The 19,384-nt window shown below is 40.1% G+C and overlaps 1 protein-coding gene across 1 annotated transcript in view; it reads left to right on the top strand.

The window, feature by feature from the left end:
• The window catches only part of LOC126442617 (uncharacterized), a 158,598-nt gene extending 139,873 nt beyond the window's left edge, over window positions 1-18,725 (top strand). Inside the window, exons 7-8 of the mRNA XM_050090700.1 lie at window positions 6,316-6,540; window positions 17,700-18,725. Coding sequence (XP_049946657.1) covers window positions 6,316-6,326 — 11 coding nt within the window. The 3' untranslated portion in view covers window positions 6,327-6,540; window positions 17,700-18,725. The remainder of the gene's footprint in view (window positions 1-6,315; window positions 6,541-17,699) is intronic.
• Window positions 18,726-19,384: the final 659 nt, after the last annotated feature.

Here is a 19,384-nt window from a genome sequence, read left to right as displayed (position 1 = left end):
TGATAAGAAACATCATGTAGTAATCTTCTATGGACATGGGTAGATAAATGTAAAATAAATAAAATAAATAAATAAATAAATAAAAGCAGTAATTGGGTTTTGAACGTGGGGCACAAAACTGAGAGGCTGCATCACTAGCCATTGTGACACCATTTCACCTGAGATTACTGTGCTCTAAAAGACACACACGTAAAGTAGCTAAAAAACTTTGACTGTTGTTTTCCCGAATAAGCTTAGACATGTGTTAGCTTATTTTGACTCCTCTTGCACTGTGCAAAGTTTAAGTTACAGCACTCGGCATTTTCTCCTCATTGAGCCAGCTCGATGTACGGCCAGGTCAGAGTCGAGCCGCTGATGCTACCTGAGGTGACGCCTCCCTACTAAATGTATTCCCTCAAATCACCTAAAATATAATAGTGTATGTTCTTACTATACTGCAGACCCACAATAAGAAAAGTGGTATTTGTTTTCATTCCTGATGTTGCAGTTTTAATGGCCAGATTCCTGATGTTGCAGTTTAAATGGAAAGCAGTGTAATTTCCCAGACAAGTGAAGATACAAAGTGAGAAGCTCGTCTTACTTTCACATTTCTTACAATAATCAAACTATTCGAGCAAATCAGATCTCTGTAAAGTCATTTCTACATCTGCAATCTGCAAGACACCTTATAGTTTGCAGTGGAAGGTACCTCCGCTACCACTGTCACTGCAGAAGAAGTTATCAAAAAGTTTCTGTTCGAGGGCACTGTTGTAGTGTATATGCGACACAGCACATGTCCGACGGTGATATATGAGCTCTGATGTGTAGGGACAGCTTAGTGAGGCATTCGTGTCTTCCTGACACGTGTGCGGAAAAAGTGTGCCGTGGCAATATTAGTACCAAATGTGTCCAAACTGGACAAATGTGCTGCTGTTCTTTTCTCAGCTGCTGAAGGACAAACACCAGTCAGAGAACAGAGAATGTGTTTCGGGCAGCACATCTGTTGAAAACCACAGTTCAGGAATCGTACACCAACTTCCGTGCCTGTGACAGTTTGACACGAGACGCCAGCTGATCTAGGAGGTTGGCTTCACCCATTAGAGATAAATGGGAGACACTCGAGCACCTGCCCTTCAGTCCGAATTTCTCCCTGTTCGATTATCTTGCCGGCGGTACCTTAAAAAAGTCCCCGAAGGGTCGACAATTCCTGCCGGACGAAGGTGTGCGGCAGGCAGTTACGGACTTCTCTGCGTAGCAGGACACGGTGTTCTTCCGAGCAGGTGCCTTCGACTTGGTGTGTAGGTGGGAGTGCGCGATTGCAATCCCAGACTGTACGGCCTTCGAATGGGAACTTTTTGATTGCCCTTTATAATTAATGTTTGTCAGAATGTCTATACACAAATAGTACCAAGGAATACATTTCACTGTGAGTACTTCACTTACAAAAAAGGAAAAATCGATAATTTGTCCTTGTACTCCTCCACGTAGTAGGTGAATATGGATTGGGGCTAAGAAATGGAAGAGGAAGCCACCTGGTAGAATTTTTCACAGAGCATAACTTAATCATAGCTAACACTTGGTTCAAGAATCATGAAAGAAGGTTGTATACATGGAAGAACCCTGGAGATACTAAAAGGTTTCAGATAGATTATATAAAGGTAAGACACAATTTAAAACCTGGTTCCTAAATCTCAAAGACATTTCCAGGGGCAGATGTGGACTCTGAGCACAATCTATTGGTTATGAACTGTAGATTAAAACTGAAGAAACTGCAAAAAAGATGGGAATTTAAGGAGATGGGACCTGGATAAACTGAAAGAACCGGAGGTTGTACAGAGTTTCAGGGAGAGCATAAGGGAACAATTGACAGGAATGGGGGAAAGAAATACAGTAGAAGAAGAATGGGTAGCTTTGAGAGATGACATAGAGAAGGCAGCAGGGGATCAAGTAGGTAAAAAGCCGAGGGCTAGTAGAAATCCTTGGATAACAGAAGAAATATTGAATTTAATTGATGACAGGAGAAAATATAAAAATGCAGTAAGTGAAGCAGGCAAAAAGGAATACAAACGTCTCAAAAATGAGATCGACAGGAAGTGCAAAATGGCTAAGCAGGGATGGCTAGAGGACAAATGTAAGGATGTAGAGGCTTGTCTCACGAAGGGTAAGATAGATACTGCCTACAGGAAAATTAAAGATACCTTTGGAGAAAAGAGAACGACTTGTATGAATATCAAGAGCTCAGATGGAAACCCAGTTCTAAGCAAAGAAGGGAAAGCAGGAAGGTGGAAGGAGTATATAGAGGGTCTATACAGGGGCGATGTTCGTGAGGACAATATTATGGAAATGGAAGAGGATGTAGATGAAGATGAAATGGGAGATACGATACTGCACGAAGTGTTTGACAGAGCACTGAAAGACCTGAGTCGAAACAAGGCCCCGGGAGTAGACAACATTCTATTAGTGGATGCATATTCAATAAAGTGAGGAAACGTCAAATTTCACCTGTAAAAGGTACAGGAAATTTAAATAACAGTGCTGCAGACGCTATTCCAAAGGGTGTAGTACAATTTTCGACAGAGTCACCGAGTTCATCGAGGATGATGATGCTGTGCCAAAGATGAGTTTCCCAGTGGATTTAGAAATACTTGCCTATATGATTGTTTCACGTGCATATGGTAACTGTGGGCACTGTACGGTGACAGTGACCGTATTAGCATTTTAAGTAATTGATAATAATAAAGTGTAAAGTTTGTAAGTACGCTGTTCAGTTCAAGACTTCTGCTCTCCACGGGAAGATGTATGAGGTGAATACAAGATTGAGTTGTGGCATGAGATGCTTAGGTGTAGGCAGAGAAGGCACAAATCTGTTTTGTGGCTTGATGAACTTGCCTGTCGGCCGTTGTGGCCGAGCAGTTCTAGGCGCTTCAGTCGGGAACCGCACAACTGCTACGGTCGCAGGTTCGAATCCTGCCTCGGGCATGGATGTGTGTGATGTCCTTAGGTTAGTTAGGCTTAAGTAGTTCTAAGTTCTAGGCGACTGATGACCTCAGCTGTTAAGTCCCATAGTGCTCAGAGCCATTTGAACCATTTTTGAACTTGCCTGCACTAGTATCTAGGATCAGTGATTACAACAGAACACTTTTCAGTACTCTTGGAGTTGAGTGCAAGGATATGAAAGCAGCTATTGAGGAAGCTGTAGACATTAACAATGAAGGGGAAAAAGACATTGTGAGTCTCTTGTGACGAAACCTGGATGAAAAGGGGCAATACACTACATCGTGGTGTAACATGTCATTAGTGTAGATACAGGGAAAATCTTAGTCTTCCAAGTAATGAGCAAGTATTGCTCTCAGTGTGACACAAGAAAGAACAATGATGGCAGTGAAGAAGAAAGGTGGCAGCAGGAGCACAAGAAAGTATGCAGCAAGAAACTTGGGGCTAAGTGGTGGAATGGAAGCAGCGGGGACAAAACTAATATTCCAGAGGTCAGTTGAAAAATATGGTGTTAGTTATGTGAAGTTTCTAGGTAATGGACCTTCCAGTGCTTTTAAGACTGTTTGAGAGAGCAATTGTTATGGCTCACAAAAACTAAATTTGAAAACCTGGACTGTGTGTGGCATATTCAAAAGTGAATGGGGGGTAGACTACTCTAATTGAAGAAAGAAATGAAAGGCAAGAAATTAGAAGGAAGTTCACACTTACAAAAAACCCATCGGGGGTAACTTCGTAGTGTGGAAACAATGTGCAAGTCGTGTGGGCAAATTCTTTCATAGACTTTCCACAGATGGTGATCCTCAACATTCCCTTTGTGACATATAGTGATGCAAATATCTTCAGGCAGAAGCCAGTGGAAAGCCATACACTAACAAACATCGTTTGCCACTTGCTGTTTTAGATGCTATAAAACTAACTTTCAGGTATCTAGCCAATCCTGAACTGCTGAAAAAATGTGTACACGGGAAAACACAGAATGTAAATGAGAACTAGAATCACCTTGTTTGGATGCGTTGTCCAAAAACACTATTTGTATCCTCAATTGTTGTGAACATCCCTTCATGTGACGTCTGCCTAGCATTCGATAGTAGAAATGCAGGTAAGGTTAAGCGCATGCAGAGACCGGCCTTCCATCCAGGTGCATTCACACTCGAGACACACACAAGCATTGATGAAGCATTACTGGAGAAAGCTCAGGCAGCAGAAAGAAAAATGCAAAATTTGAAGTATCAACAATGTAGAAAAAGACAGATTGCGATTCGCCTTAAAGAAGACACGACACGTAAGTTGCAGACAGGCCCACCCAACCGCCCCCCCCCCCCCCCCCCCCCCCCCCCCCCCCCCCCCCCGCTCCCACACACACACACACACACACACACACACACACACAGCGAGATGCTGCAGTCGGCAGTCATGTGTGCATGAGACGTGCCTGCTACTCCAGGAAGACGAGGAAGAAAAAAAAGATTCAGGACATGGGCATCATTAGTCACTAGATGTACACCAATATTGTCAAAAATTTAAATAAAAAGTTTAAATGTCAATTGCCATAAACTGACTTTTCTTAGCTATAATGTACCTTTTTCTCAGGAACTGTAAAAGCTAACATTCTGATATTTGCTGTAGTTCTTAAGATTACTGAATAATCCTGCTCAGCAGTTTTCCATTATATTTTCTCTGAGAAAAGTTCTCCTTTAAAATTTGAGAAATATAGAGCAGTCCCTGGTAACACAAAACTGAAAAATTAATTTCAAAGCAACTACGACCTTAAACAAAAATCGGTTCCACACACTTATGTAGATGTAAACTGTGAAATTCCACTTTTATTGCTCGAGTAGTTTACGAGAAAAGGTTATAGAAATAATGGTTCAAAATGGTTCAAATAGCTCTGAGCACTATGGGACTTAACATCTGAGGTCATCAGTCCCCTAGAACTTAGAACTACTTAAACCTAACTAACCTAAGCACATCACACACATCCATGCCCGAGGCAGGATTCGAACCTGCGACCATAGCAGTCACGCGGTTCCGGACTGAAGCGCCTAGAACCGTATGGCCACTGCGGCCGGCTAAACAATGGTAATTGAAAAATAAAATCCTTATAAGATGTTTGTCATCATGCATTGTCAACCAAAAACTGCACAGAATATCAAGCATTATGTTGTACATAATAGCCTCAAGTTTTAGTATTTTAGCTGTCATATTGTTGGAGATACATATGTGAAAGTACAAGAAGACATTTTGCCCTATGCCTGTCCTTAGAGAGTATCATTTTCTTATTAGTACTCTCCACATTCAGGAAGACCTTCAGGGTTTGATGATGATCATTCAGATGCTTGAATCCACAATGATCCAGGTTGGTGTTCTTGAGAACTGCCAAATGTGATGAACTATGATCATTTCACCATCATATGATATTTGCATGCAGGGGGGAAGGTTCAAAAATTGGCTGCATGGATACCACATGGTCCAAGCCAAAATCACAAAAATCAGTGGGTAGCCATATGTGCGTCTCTGCTTATTTATCGTCCACTGGCTCGTGAACAACACTGACCATTCCTATCCTGTATCGTGACTAGTGGTGAGAAAAGGTTCCTTTATGATAACGTAAGGAAAAGGAATGAGGCTGAGCCCAAATTAAGCAGCAACTCCCTGCGTAAAGACCTGTGCACATCCACAAAAAATAATTTTATGCATCTGGTGGAACGGCAACGGAGGGGTGTACTTCCCCGAGGTGTAACAGTCACTGCTGACGATAACTGTCAAAAACTGACACATCTTGCAGATGTAATCTGAGAACAGTGACCAGGAAGATGGGGTCAAGTGATGCTGCTCCACAATAATGCATGCCTGCATTCTGCTAGACTGACAGGAATTGGATTGGGAAGTCACACCACACCCATCTGATCTTGCACCCTCAGTTTTCACCTTTTCTACTCTCTATCAAACAACCTTAAAGGAAATTCATTTCTGGATGAAAATGTGCTTCAAACATGGCTCAACAAGTTCTTTGCCTCAAAACCAAATGATTTCTACTGCTGCAGAACTGAAATGTTACCCCAGACGTTGTAAATAGTGATGGAGAACATATTATTGACGACTAAAGACTGTTATGTGTGTCTTTTGTGTTTATTAAACTTATGGAAAAATGCTACGAACTTGTGCACTAAACCGATACATTGTATTGGAGTTTAATTGCTTTTACTTTAAGATATTCATAATTTTTTGATTTCCATCAAAGATTCTCTGTTTTGCTGGCAACAACTGGAAGTAAAATCCATTACAATTTTCTCTACCAGCTTGTCCCCAAATAAACGACAGCACAATCGTGGTTTGTTTCAGATTGGACGTGACAGATTGCAGAACACTCGGCGGGGCCCTGTTCTCCTACCTCGTCGGGCTGCCGCGACTTCACACGCTTCGAATGGAAAATATGGCTTTTGCGAGGCTGCAACCGGGTGTGAGCAGCATCCTCGAATTGTCAGGTGTGCGCTGCCTGACATTCGATTATTCCGTTGTCGCTGGAGTGCCGTTTGAAAAGTTTCCAGAAAAGCTCGTCAATCTCAGGTAACAAAAGATCTACACCTGTTAGATTACCCTGCAATTCACACTGTGTGTTTGGCAATGGGTTCCTAAATATAGAGCATACCAAGAAGTGGTACAGAATGGGACAGTGCTTTAATGCCACTGCTTATCAGTATGACATCCTGAAGACACATTCCAGTTGGAAACTGCTGTCTTCCAGCCACATATTTGAGCCATCGTATGCCTGTACAGTTTTTACCCACCGTACTTCCCTCCAATAACAAACTGACAATTTGTTTGTGTCCCAGGTTGGGACCTACTGACAAATCCTTTCTTTTAATCAAGTTGTGCCATAAATATTTTTCTTCCCCAGTTTCTGTCTACTTTCTCCTTGGGTATTCGATTTACCCATCTAATCTACAGCATTCTTTTGCACCATCTTATTCCAAAAACTTCTATTCTTTTCTTATCTGAACTGTTTATTTTACATGTTTCACATTTATATGAGGCTTTACTCCAGCCAGAAAAGACTTCCTATGCTCTTTTTCAGAAGTGATTTTCTTCATATTTTCACTTGCTGCTTCACGTCTTCTCTACTTTAACCAGCATCATTTATTTTGCTGCTCAAATAGCAAAACTCATTCACTCGTTTAGTATCTCATTTCTGAATCTGATTCTCTCAGTACTGCCTGATTTAATTTGACTACATGCCATTACCCTCATTTTACTTTTGTTGATGTTCATCTTATAATCTCTTTCCAAGACAGTAGCCATCCTGTTAAACTGCTTTTCTGAGTCATATGGTCCCTCTGACAGGATTATAATGTCAGCAGCAAACCTTTTCTCTGTCAGAATTAAAATGTCGCCAACAAACTTCAAACAGAAAACAACACAACTAAGAAATTAACAGGAAAGCTACACCTTAATAACATCATATTCGTATAAATGATTGACAGGTAGATAATAAAATGAAATTAAATTAAAGCATCGTCAGTAGAGCTCATAAAGGGAGCAGCACAGTACTGATCAATGAAGAGCAATATATAGAAAAAAAATCAAAGATTTCATCTGTGGTGTCACCGCCAGACACCACACTTGCTAGGTGGTAGCTTAAATCGGTCGCGGTCCATTTAGTACAAGTCGGACCCGCGTGTCGCCACTGTGTGATCACAGACCTAGCGCCACCACAAGGCAGGTCTCGAGATACGATATAGCACTCGCCCCAGTTGTACGGACGACATTGCTAGCGACAATACGGACGAAGCCTTCCTCTCATTTGCCGAGAGACAGTTAGAATAGCCTTCTGCTGAGTCCATGGCTACGACCTAGCAAGGCGCCATTAGCCTTACCTAGTTTGAGAGTTATCGTATAAATGTCTCAAGAAGAACGCTGTATTCATCAAAGAATAAAAGTTAAGTATAAAGCAGCTACGTACTTTTCTTGCTACCATTCAATAGTTATCCTGTTCCAGACTTGACGCCAGTCGGCGTGTGTGTACGCGTGCCTTTCTTTCGGCTCCCTTCCCAGTGTGGCGTAGCAAGCTTGTTACGCCACATCATCATCTCCTTGAACAATATCAGAAAACTGAAATCCAATCCAGCAGCACATTTCCTGACACACATAACAAACAATTTCAAAGACATCAAACACATACTCACAGGTAAACAAAAACAACACATCACACAATAGAACCCAAAATCTCCAACACTGAGGCTGACCTGAGGTTCACAAACCCCTTATTCCAGTGAGGGCCATTATCAACTTGATGAATGCACTACCTACCATGTGCCAAAACACATGAAAAAATTGTAACACAGCAATATGAAATGAAGAGCAGCAGAACAGTGAAACACACAAATGAGTGCATAACACAAATAAAAGACTTACACATATCACAAACAGCACCTCTCATAATTTTCAACAAAGAGAATATGTACAACTTGATACCCAGTGCAGACACAATAAAACTAATTGAAGAAAATCTACTGACATTTAACAAACTACCGGCAGAAATGAAAAGACCAAAACCCTTCAAGCAATCACATCCAAAAATTACTTCCAGTTTGAAAAGGAATTTTACTTACAAAAAGATGGCCTTCCAGTGTGATCGTCAGTATCAGAAACATTGGCAAACATATTTATCAGCCACATAGAAAACACATTCTTTGATAAAAACATCATAAGGAAATGACACATAATTGTTTACTGGTACAGGTGGCAGGGGTAAAATACAGGGAACGAAAGGCTATTTACAATTTGTACAGAAACCAGATGGCAGTTATAAGAGTCGAGGGACATGAAAGGGAAGCAGTAGTTGGGAAGGGAGTGAGACAGGGTTGTAGCCTCTCCCCGATGTTGTTCAATCTGTATATTGAGCAAGCAGTGAAGGAAACAAAAGAAAAATTCGGAGTAGGTATTAAAATTCACGGAGAAGAAATAAAAACTTTGCTGTCTCTGATAGAATTACAATGACATCGGCAAACCTCAAAGGACTTGGAAGAGCAGTTGAACGGAATGGACAGTGCCTTGAAAGAAGGATATAAGATGAACATCAACAAAAGCAAAACGAGGATAATGGAATGTAGTTGAATTAAGTCGGGTTATGTTGAAGGAATTAGATTAGGAAGTGAGACACTTAAAGTAGTAAATGAGTTTTGCTATTTGAGGGGCAAAATAACTACATTTTATATCTTCTCTACTTCGACCATCAGCAGACTGGCAATGGCAAGGAAAGCATTTCTGAAGAAGAGAAATTCGTTAACATCAAGTATTGGTTTAAGTGTCAGGAAGTCGTTTATAAATAGTTTGTACAAGAAGAGAATAGAAGCTTTCGAAATGTGGTGCTACAGAAGAATGCTGAAGATTAGATCGGTAGATCACATAACTAATGATGAAGTATTGAACAGAATTAAGGAGAAGAGGAGTTTGTGGCACAACTTGACCAGAAGAAGGGATCGGTTAGTAGGACATGTTCTGAGGCATCAAGGGATCACAAATTTAGCATTGGAGGGCAGCGTGGAGGGTAAAAATCGTAGAGGGAGACCAAGAGATGAACACACTTAGCAGATTCAGAAGGATGTAGGTTGCAGTAGGTACTGGGAGATGAAGAAGCTTGCACAGGATAGAGTAGCATGGAGAGCTGCATCAAACCAGTGTCTGGACTGAAGACCACAACAACAGCAACAAATCTGTGGATGTCATAACCTGTAGGGTGAATGAACCAACAGAGTAAATAGATAAACTTCATACAGACATAAACAGCATGAAAATAAATAAATAAATAAATTCAATTCACCATGGAAAAAGAAACACAAAATCAAATACATTTCGTGGATATAACAATAAAGAGAGACAGCAGTAGGCAAACATTTGACATATTCAGAAAGCGAAGAGCCACAGATACAATTACACATGCTTCAACCAACTATCAGTAAAATAAAAAATTATCAGCCCTATGACATATACCACTCAGCCAAGAAAACCATGAAAAAGAATTACAACCATACAACTAATTGCCAAACAATGTTTATAAAATCCATATAGTGCAAAAGACTCAACCCCAAAATCAAAATATAACTAAAGAAAAATGAAAACAAGCAGAGAACACAAACACTTAAAAATGCCATAGACACTACAACACACAAAGAAACACAAACTAACAGACATAACTAACAGAAAGAAATGGCGCAATTTAATATACACACAGAATAACAAATACACTAGAGAAACAGGGATTACACATTGCTTATGGAATGAGATACCCATTCCTGTCACATTTACAAACAACAACAGACAAACCAGATATATACCAAGGAGTGTACCACCGAGACTGTATGCTCTTCCTAAAGTGCATAAAGAAGGTCTGCCTTTACGGCCTATAGTCAGTAATATTGACGCACCCACATATGATTTAGCCAAACATCTAGCTTCTTTGTTGAGACCATTTGTTGGCAAATGTTCACACCATATACGGAACTCTGCTGATTTTATTAATAGACTGGGGGCTCTCCACTTAAGGCGGGGTAGGACGTCAGACTTGGAGCAGGAGAGGCACCACAGGACATTTTATTTTCTGCTGTCTATACTTTTACAAATAAAGTCATAAAACTTTGTCAGCATGACCAGGAAGGATTCAGTATTCACAATCATAGCAGTGGAAGTGCAAAAATATAACAAAATGATTTTTTTTTTTTAGGTATGAAATTTCATCATTTTTTCGCTTACTGTTGGCTGCATTTGTTGCTGTAGGTACATTTTTCTTCACAAGTAAGAGAGATTCTTTGATGAATTTTGCACAGCATACAAACCATACTTACAGGTGTATGAAACTCTAGAATTTTCCAAATCTATTAAAAGCTGTGGTAAAAATTGAGATAATTAACTACAAAATCTAATTTTTTTTCTAAACATAAAGTATAAAACATAACAGCTCATTCATTTTTTCAAAAATTAAATAGATTCTAGAGTTTCAGACAGCTGTAAGTACGGTTTGTATGCTGTGCAAAATTCATCGAACAGTCTCTCTTACTTATGAAGAAAAGTGTACCTATAGCAACAAATGCAGCCAATAGTAAGTGGAAAAATGATGAAATTTCACATGTAAAAAAAATTATTTTGTCATGTTTTTTAACTTCCGCTGCTACGAGTGTGAATCCTGAATCCTTCCTGGTTGCGCTGACAAAGTTTTATGAATTTACTTGTAAAAGTATAGACAGTGGAAATTAAAATGTCCTGTGGTGCCTCTCCTGCTCAAAGTCGGCTCGTTTGACGTCCTAGCCCCCTTAAGTAGTTCGGATCTTCTAGTGAGTTTTGATGTAATTTCCCTTTTCACAAAAGTACCTCTTGCAGATTCCTTGATTCTAATTGGTCAACAGTTTGAATCAGACATTATGTTGAAACAAAGCAGTACTCTTTCCTCAACTTATTTTATGTTTAACCAGGAATATTATGAACAGTCTGACGGTGTCACCATGGGCAGCCCTCTGTCTCCTCTGGTGGCTAACCTCCTTATGGAGGATTTTGAGGAGAGAGCACTTGAATCAGCGGTCTGTAAATGAACTGTTTTTTGGAGCTATGTCGATGACACTTTCATAGTGTGGCCCCACAGAGAAGAAAAGTTAATGGAGTTTTTTCATCATCTTAACTCCATCCATGAGAATATTCGATTTACTATGGAACTAGAGAAAGATGGCTGCCTTCCATTCCTGGATGTTTTGGTTAAACAGAAGAGCGACGGCACTGTGGGACATTCTGTCTATCGGAAGCCCACTCACACTGATTTGTATTTGCATTTATCAAGTTGCCATCACCCATCCCAGACTGTGAGTGTACTTAAAACCCTTGTACACAGGGCACACACGGTGTCGGATGCAGAGAATTTGCCTATGGAACTGGCACATTTGAGGATGGTGTTCAGAGACAATGGGTGCTTGACCCGGCAAATTAACAGGGCGTTCTCAACTAGAGCCAGGAACCGGGAAGTGGATAAAGAGTAGAACGTCCCAGCCAAGTCCCTAGCTTTTCTTCCCTTTGTCGGAAATATCTCCTTCAAGATAGCAAGGATTCTTAATCATTTTCATGTGAAAGTGGTTTTTTGTCCGCCTTCTACGATTTCGGATTTGCTGGGATGGATGAAGGATGATTTGTCACTGCGGAAGGCGGGAATTTACATAATACCATGTTAATGTGGTATGGCCTAAATAGGACAGACAATGCGTACAGTGGAAGAGTGTTGTACAGAACAACAACGATGCACTCACCTACTGCAAGCCAGTAAGTCTGCAGTTGCGGAACATTGTATTTCTAATGGACATTCAATGGAGTACTACAAAACTTCGATTTTGGCCACTGCAAAAACTTTTTGGACTCCGTTATCAAAGAATCAGTGGAAATACGCATTGCGGGAAATCTAATGAACCGTGACAGTGGTTACCAATTGAATAATGCATGGAATCCCATTGTCTCCGAAATTTGCTCGAGACGAAGACCCCAGAAGAGTTCGATAGCTGCGGCCAGTGACAATACCCACGGCAGCTGAGTATTGCAATTCCACCAGCAAGGGCGCTGCCACTGGGAGGTGTGGCCCTATCTGTCTCTGCGACTGCAACGCATGCGCAGCATTACTATCAGTGCACTATATAAGATGGAGTTGAGAACGTCTTTGTCAGTCCTCGTTCGGCTCACCTGAAGATGGTTGGCAGTTGTACAGTCGAAATATCGTGCAGTGAAGTTTATGACGACTGGCTGCAAGCCCGAAATCTTTTTGAACACAGGAATATACTAGTTAGAATGCCAAGAACATGAACCAGTATATCTGGTGATGACAGGTGGGAATTTCAAAACAAGGTGGCGGTGGTGGTTGTTGGGATGTTTAAGGGGGACTAAACAGCTAAGGTCATCAGTCCCCCTCAAAACAAGGTATAAAGAACTTGTAAGAAGTTGGAAATATAAGAATAGCAATTCTACCTCTGCTGGATACCTGATAAAACAAGGGCATGAACTATCCAACATGGAACAGGACATGAAAATTATTAAGGTGAACAACTACAACAAAAAAACTCCAGACATTACAGGGAAACTTTCATATACAAAGAGTCCTTGCAATGAATAAGGAAGTACTTAATGAGAAAATCAATAAAAGCAGTTACTCACAGATCAGTCATTAAAACAATAACAGAGATGTGGAACATCTCTCTCTCTCTCTCTCTCTCTCTCTCTCTCTCTCTCTCTCTCTCACACACACACACACACACACACACACACACACACACACACACACACACAAAACAAATGAAAAATATCAAGCCATACACACAACATAAACAAAAGACGAAAGATAAGCACACAGCGACAATTGGCATTACCCGTGGTAAACACCACATGGTGAACACATAGTGAAAGTGCAAGTGAGTTGTTGCAATAAAGGTGGGTGAAAAAATAACAGAAATCCGCCATCTGGATTATGGGGAACAAGCGAACACATCTCCAGGACCACACATATGAACTAGCATCAATGGAAATCATAAGTAACACCAAATGATAATTTAACCTCATGAAACTAGTGCTATAAATGTTGTTTCTAATCGGAAAAACAAGAGAAAAACATAAGAAAACATAACATAGTAACATATTTGGACTACTACCTAATGCATTTTTATCATAGATATAAAAACAAATATGTATTTCAGGCCACTAAAGATGCTTCATAAATGAAAGAAGTGAAACGCATATGGCAAAAAACAAACTGCCTTTCATTTAGTTGCAAAGACAAAACGTACCTCCAAGAAAAAATATTTCTTATCGCTGAACTTCAAAACCCTTTCCAAATTTTTTGTCCATATCTGTCACAGCTTCCCAACATTTCCACTGAATAATATTATGATAGCTGCAACCGTGTTTCACTCCCTTCTCAGCTGCTACCACCTTCATTTTATCTGCATCTTTTTCCACTCACATGAAGCATATGATACCACCTGGTGTCACTGTAACTCGATCCCATGGCTCTGATTTCAAGCTTCGGGAATCTGCGAGTCCAGTGGCTACACATACTCCTTATTTTTTTTTTCTTTTAAGATGTCTTGAGGCCTTCAGCTGCCATTCTCTTTATTTCCTGTACGATTGTACAATTTCGGCCTTAGGCCATTTTCAAGTATTTTTATGCATGATTTTTTAGTAGCAGATTATGTCATTCACATCGTTGTTCCTGTGACATCATGTTATGCTCATAAAATAAATCCAATGTGTTCATGCTATTTTAGGAGCATGTTACTTTTGAGCAGTTACATTACATAACATTTTTATTGGTCCTTTTGATCATTTGTTGTACAAGGTATACTGTACAATATTGGACAGATCATTGTGATTTACAATACATGTTTTTAAATCATATAACAGTATTTAAATTGTTTTAGCCTTCATATTATTACAACTGAAGGTTCAGCTTCCATACATTATATTTAACGCAAATAATTATCTTTTTTCTTTTTAGGTATTTGGCAATAAATTTTTATGTTTCAAGATATTCATTTATACTATAATAACATTTTTGCAATAGATATTATGGACAGCAGTTTTAAATCTTGAAATGTCTTTTATTGTTTTAATGTTTGTAGGTAGCTTATTGTATAGTCTTGTTTCCTTTTGCAACTACTTGAAAGTAACACACTCCTAAAATAGTGTGAACACTTCGGATTTATTTTATGAACATAACGTAATGTCATAGAAGCAATGACTCATATGACATAATCTGCTACTAAAAAATCATCCATTAAATACTTGAAAACGGCTGCTGGTAAACCTTTTGGGATGTGAGGTCGTGGTCTGAGAAACTCTTCTGTTCCTGACGTTTTGTCCAGGACTGTGCTGGACATCTTCAGAGGCAGTCCTCTGCCGAGTCTTGCCGACTGACTGGTCGGACGTCCGAGAGCGACATATATACTGTAGGAAAGGGGGCGTGGTCGAAGTAACACGTGATTAGCAGAGATAATCCTTGTCAAAGATAAAACTTAACTATCGATTGTCATCTTGTCAAAGATAAAGTTGTCTAGCGATTCTGCAGAGCTACTGTCCATATGTCACTAAGTTTCATAGCCTCCTCTTCTCTGTTAAAATCATCCTGATGCTTATAAATTTCAATGGCTTCTCTACATAACTGTGGATAATAATTTGACGTTGTAAATAAAATTTCTGTTTCAGAAAACTTCACTTTGTGGTTTCCTGACTGAAGAGCATGCTCTGCCGATAGGAAAAATAGAGAAATCAGCTATAGCAGAGACTTTTGTGCTCTTTTAGCCATGTATTTACACTCCTCTTGGTAGTTCCAATATAAACTTTACCACACGTACACAGAATTTTGTATACACCACATGTCAACACAGGAGGGTGTTTATCCTTCGCAGATTGCAGCACTTGACTTATTTTCTTTGTTGGTGTAAAGACCGGTCTGATGTCATGTTTCTGTAAAATCTTACCAATCTGATCTGTTACTTTTTTAATAATACCTGATAATGGCCTAAAGCCAAAATTGTACAATCGTACAGGAAATAAAAAGAATGACAGCCAAAGGCTACAAGAAATCTTTCAAAAAATTGCACTGAAAATTATAGACTCCTTATATGATGACTTTTGCTTGTGGTACGGCTATGAGTCCGTGGCCTTAGCTGAACGTCAACTTCAAGGTGTCGTACAGAGAGCCCATTCTTGGGACCTGTAGCACGGCTCCCAGTTTTCCTCCAATAAAGCACATATCATACATTTTTGTTGCCACAACACGGTCTGTGCAAATCGAAAGCTCTACTTAGAAATCCAGTGCCGTGAGATACATTGACCTTCTTCTGGGCTCCTATTATAATAGACACTGTTACACCATACCTGTCAGCTTAAAACAAGTTGGATGCAGAATCTCAATGCTCTCCACTTTCTTACGTCTTTTTCCACTTTTGTGTGTGGTTCGTACTGCACAGCTTATAACGGTCGTCATCACTCAGGTACTCTTTCCAGATGGTCCTTCCATTTAATTCTAAATTCATATATCTTATCATTTTTTTATTCAACTTTGAACTGTTTTTGTAATATGCATTTTTATTTTGTCTATTTTTGCGTATCCTTTCACCATTCATAGGAATCTCATTTCCAGCACTTGAATCTTATTTTTTAGTGCATAATGATTGGTATATAAGTTCATAGTGTTTTTCCATAAGTTTAATAAACACAATAGATACTCATAACAGAGACTTTAGTCATCAGTAATATATTCTCCTTCACTGTTTACAACAGTCTGCCAATGCCGGTGTAAATTTTTGATTCTACGACTAGAAATCGTTCTTTCGAGACGAAGAACTCGTCGAGCCACTTTCGGAGCACATTTTCATGTCGAATTGAATTTCCTTGAAGGTTGTTTGATGAAAAGCAGAAGGATGAAAATTTTAGGGTACAAGATCAGGTGAATAAGGTGGGTGTGGAATGACTTCCCTACCCAACTCCTATGTAGTGCTTTTTGTCAGTGATGCAAAATGCAGTCTAGCATTATCGTGGAGTAGCATCGCTTCACGCGGTCTTCCTGGTCGTTGTTCTCAGACTGTGTCTGTGAGATGTCTCAGCTCGTAACAATAAATATCAGCAGTGACGGTTACACCCAAGGGAAGCAATTCGAGGCACGCCCCACCATCACTGTTCCATCAGATGCATTACGTTATCTTTTGTGAATACGTGCAAGTCTTTGTACGGACAGTTGCTAATTTGTTTGGGCCTTAACCATTCCTTTCTTTTCCTAATGTTAGCATAAAGACACCATTTCTCATCACCCGTAAGGATCGGTCGGAGGTGTTCACGAGTCAGTTCACGACGAGCGAGAATAGGTGCAAGTACGGCCACCTGTTCATTTTTATGATTTCGGTTTAGAGTGTGCGGTACCCATTTGCCCAATTTTTGAACCTTCCCCATTGCGTGCAAATGTTGCACAATGGTGGAACGATCACAGTTCATCACATTTGCCAGTTCTCAAGCACACTGACACGGACGAGTGTGGATTAATGCATTTAAACTATCTTCGTCAAGCCCCGAAGGTCTTCCCGATTTCAGGCAGTCACTAATGTCGAAACAATACTTCTTAAAATGAAAAACAATTTTCTTGTTACGCTCTGTCCATTGGCATTATCCCGATGTTTCTGGCCACCTCCACTGCTGTCCGAAAAGTTCAGATTTCTCCACTCGGCCCTCAGTTTTCTACTCTACTCACTATCTCAAAATGACAAAATGGCAATATGTGAATGCAAGTAGCAACAGCAAACTACAAAGAAAAACTGATAATCGCTAAATAAACCCGTAGCGACTGGATTACCGATAAGCAAAACAAAAACGCTATGAAGTTGTTCGCCAAACTAATGTTACACTTGTATTTCCTGCAGCCATTTACCCCCTTGCCTCGTTCAGCCCCTCTCGCTCTGGAACTGCTCCTTCCCTGTGTGTACTGCCACTCTCCTCTTGTTACCTACCCCCCCCCCCCCCCCCTGCACCCTTTCCTACCTCGTATCCCAGTATGTCACTTCCTTTTAGATTCTTTTCTCATTGTTTTCTCTGAGATAAATATGAGCCTCCATGTATATAATTAAATTTTCTGTTTTTCAAACATGCACAATATAGAGGTAACTCCATTGGATGGCCACGTTGTCACAGTAAAAGCAGTGTTTTCATTCTTATCACAGGGAGCTGGGAGTCAAAGAGTGTCAAGGTGACCCGAAGGCCGTAGAAGGGCTGGCCAAGCAGATGCCCGGTCTTAAAATCCACTGCGTCATTCGACCTTTGTAACCGGCTTTCTACGTGTCTGATAACGAGAGTGGTGCAGAACTTGAAGAGGAGGAGAATGTGTTGCTTCGCAGTGCAGAGGAAGCAGTGGATGACTGGAGAGTTGCAGTGATAGTTAAAGAGTGATAACGATGTCTAGGATTAAAGCAGTATATCTGTTCTCTCTCTAGAGAATATATAAAACTGATATGATATTTATAGGGAACTAATTTTAAATACTGATTGCATCTCAGCTGGAATATTGTAACTGGGCCAAAATTTAATACTTCTCAACTTTTGTTACTAGACTGTGTGTCGTAGTGGACTGCTGCAGGCTGTCAGGTCGAAAATATTTATTTTGGGTGTAACGTCACATTAACATTGGTGGAAACTGTTTTGAAACAGGGTAATTACAAGTAATTGTGGAAGTGTGTAGAAAGAACATAAATTATTTACAGTAATATTAGGAAAAGGATAGTGTGCAACTCAGTGGGTCATCTTTACACTGATTAGCAGACAAGTACAACGAATAGACTGTTATACATTCTAGCTTCTGGCCGTGTTCGCTCGTGCGAACGTACGCGTATTTTCTTTGCCGAAGGAGGCTCTGACAGAAAGCGGTAATGTGTAACAGTCTTTTAGTTGTGCCTGACTGCCAATCCTTTTCTTAAAATTGTTGATATTCCAGCCTGAAGTTTCCATTGTTTAACCATCTGCAATAGTGTTTGAATTCTGGCTTTAACGATCCGCAATGACGCTCGGTTTCTCGTCGTAATGACAGTGGATTTGAAACAACTTTTTCTTTACGAGATAAAGTGGCAAGACTGATGAGGTAGCCATTCTTAAATATCACTGGCTGGACTAGCATGTATTATTGTGTACAGTAATTAATTTAAAATAGTTACGAAATATTTGTTATCTGTTTATCCAAAAAAATTTTCTTGCTTATTTATTCACTTTTTATTTGTATTATGTGCAAGTTTCATCAAAATAAATGTTCTCTTTGTGGTAATCTGAAGTTAGAAACTTTTGTCAGTTTTTATGAACTAGTGAAACAATAATAAATTAGCACCAGATACCCTATTATTTTAAGTGTCAATTATACAGGTATTTATCAGGTTACTACTAATTAACATTTTTAAACTTGGCGATACCACGTTCCATTCAGAGCAACGTACCCCTTGAGTTATAAGATGTGATCGACTGTGCTTAATTTATGTCTCTGTACATCTGTGTCATCAGAAAATCTTCTTTAAAGTAATGAGTTCATAGTTCATGTCCGAGAGAGGGGGGGGGGCGGGGGGGAGGGGGGGGGGGGGGAAGGAAAGAAAGAAATACCCAGAAGGGGAGGAGGAAAAGAAATGAAACTTCACAAGTTGAGAGGGTATGTGATGTAGGAATGATTACAGAATGGAGTCAAATTTACAAAATCTTGGCAGTACGAGCCCACTTAACCAGTACGATGTCGCCCCCACTCTGGCCTGGATGCGTGCACTGACTTGGCTGGGAAGGATGTCGTACACTGGCTGCATCCTCTCCTGAGGGGAGCCGGCCCCCAGCTGGCACTCAGTACCCTGCGTACTGGCACTCGGATAGGCTCGATGCC

This window comes from Schistocerca serialis, unplaced genomic scaffold (assembly GCF_023864345.2).
Source record: "Schistocerca serialis cubense isolate TAMUIC-IGC-003099 unplaced genomic scaffold, iqSchSeri2.2 HiC_scaffold_1393, whole genome shotgun sequence".
NCBI classification, from domain to species: domain Eukaryota; kingdom Metazoa; phylum Arthropoda; class Insecta; order Orthoptera; family Acrididae; genus Schistocerca; species Schistocerca serialis.
The sequence above is the reverse complement of the archived record's forward strand: the minus strand, read 5'-3'. Positions and strand labels throughout refer to the sequence as shown.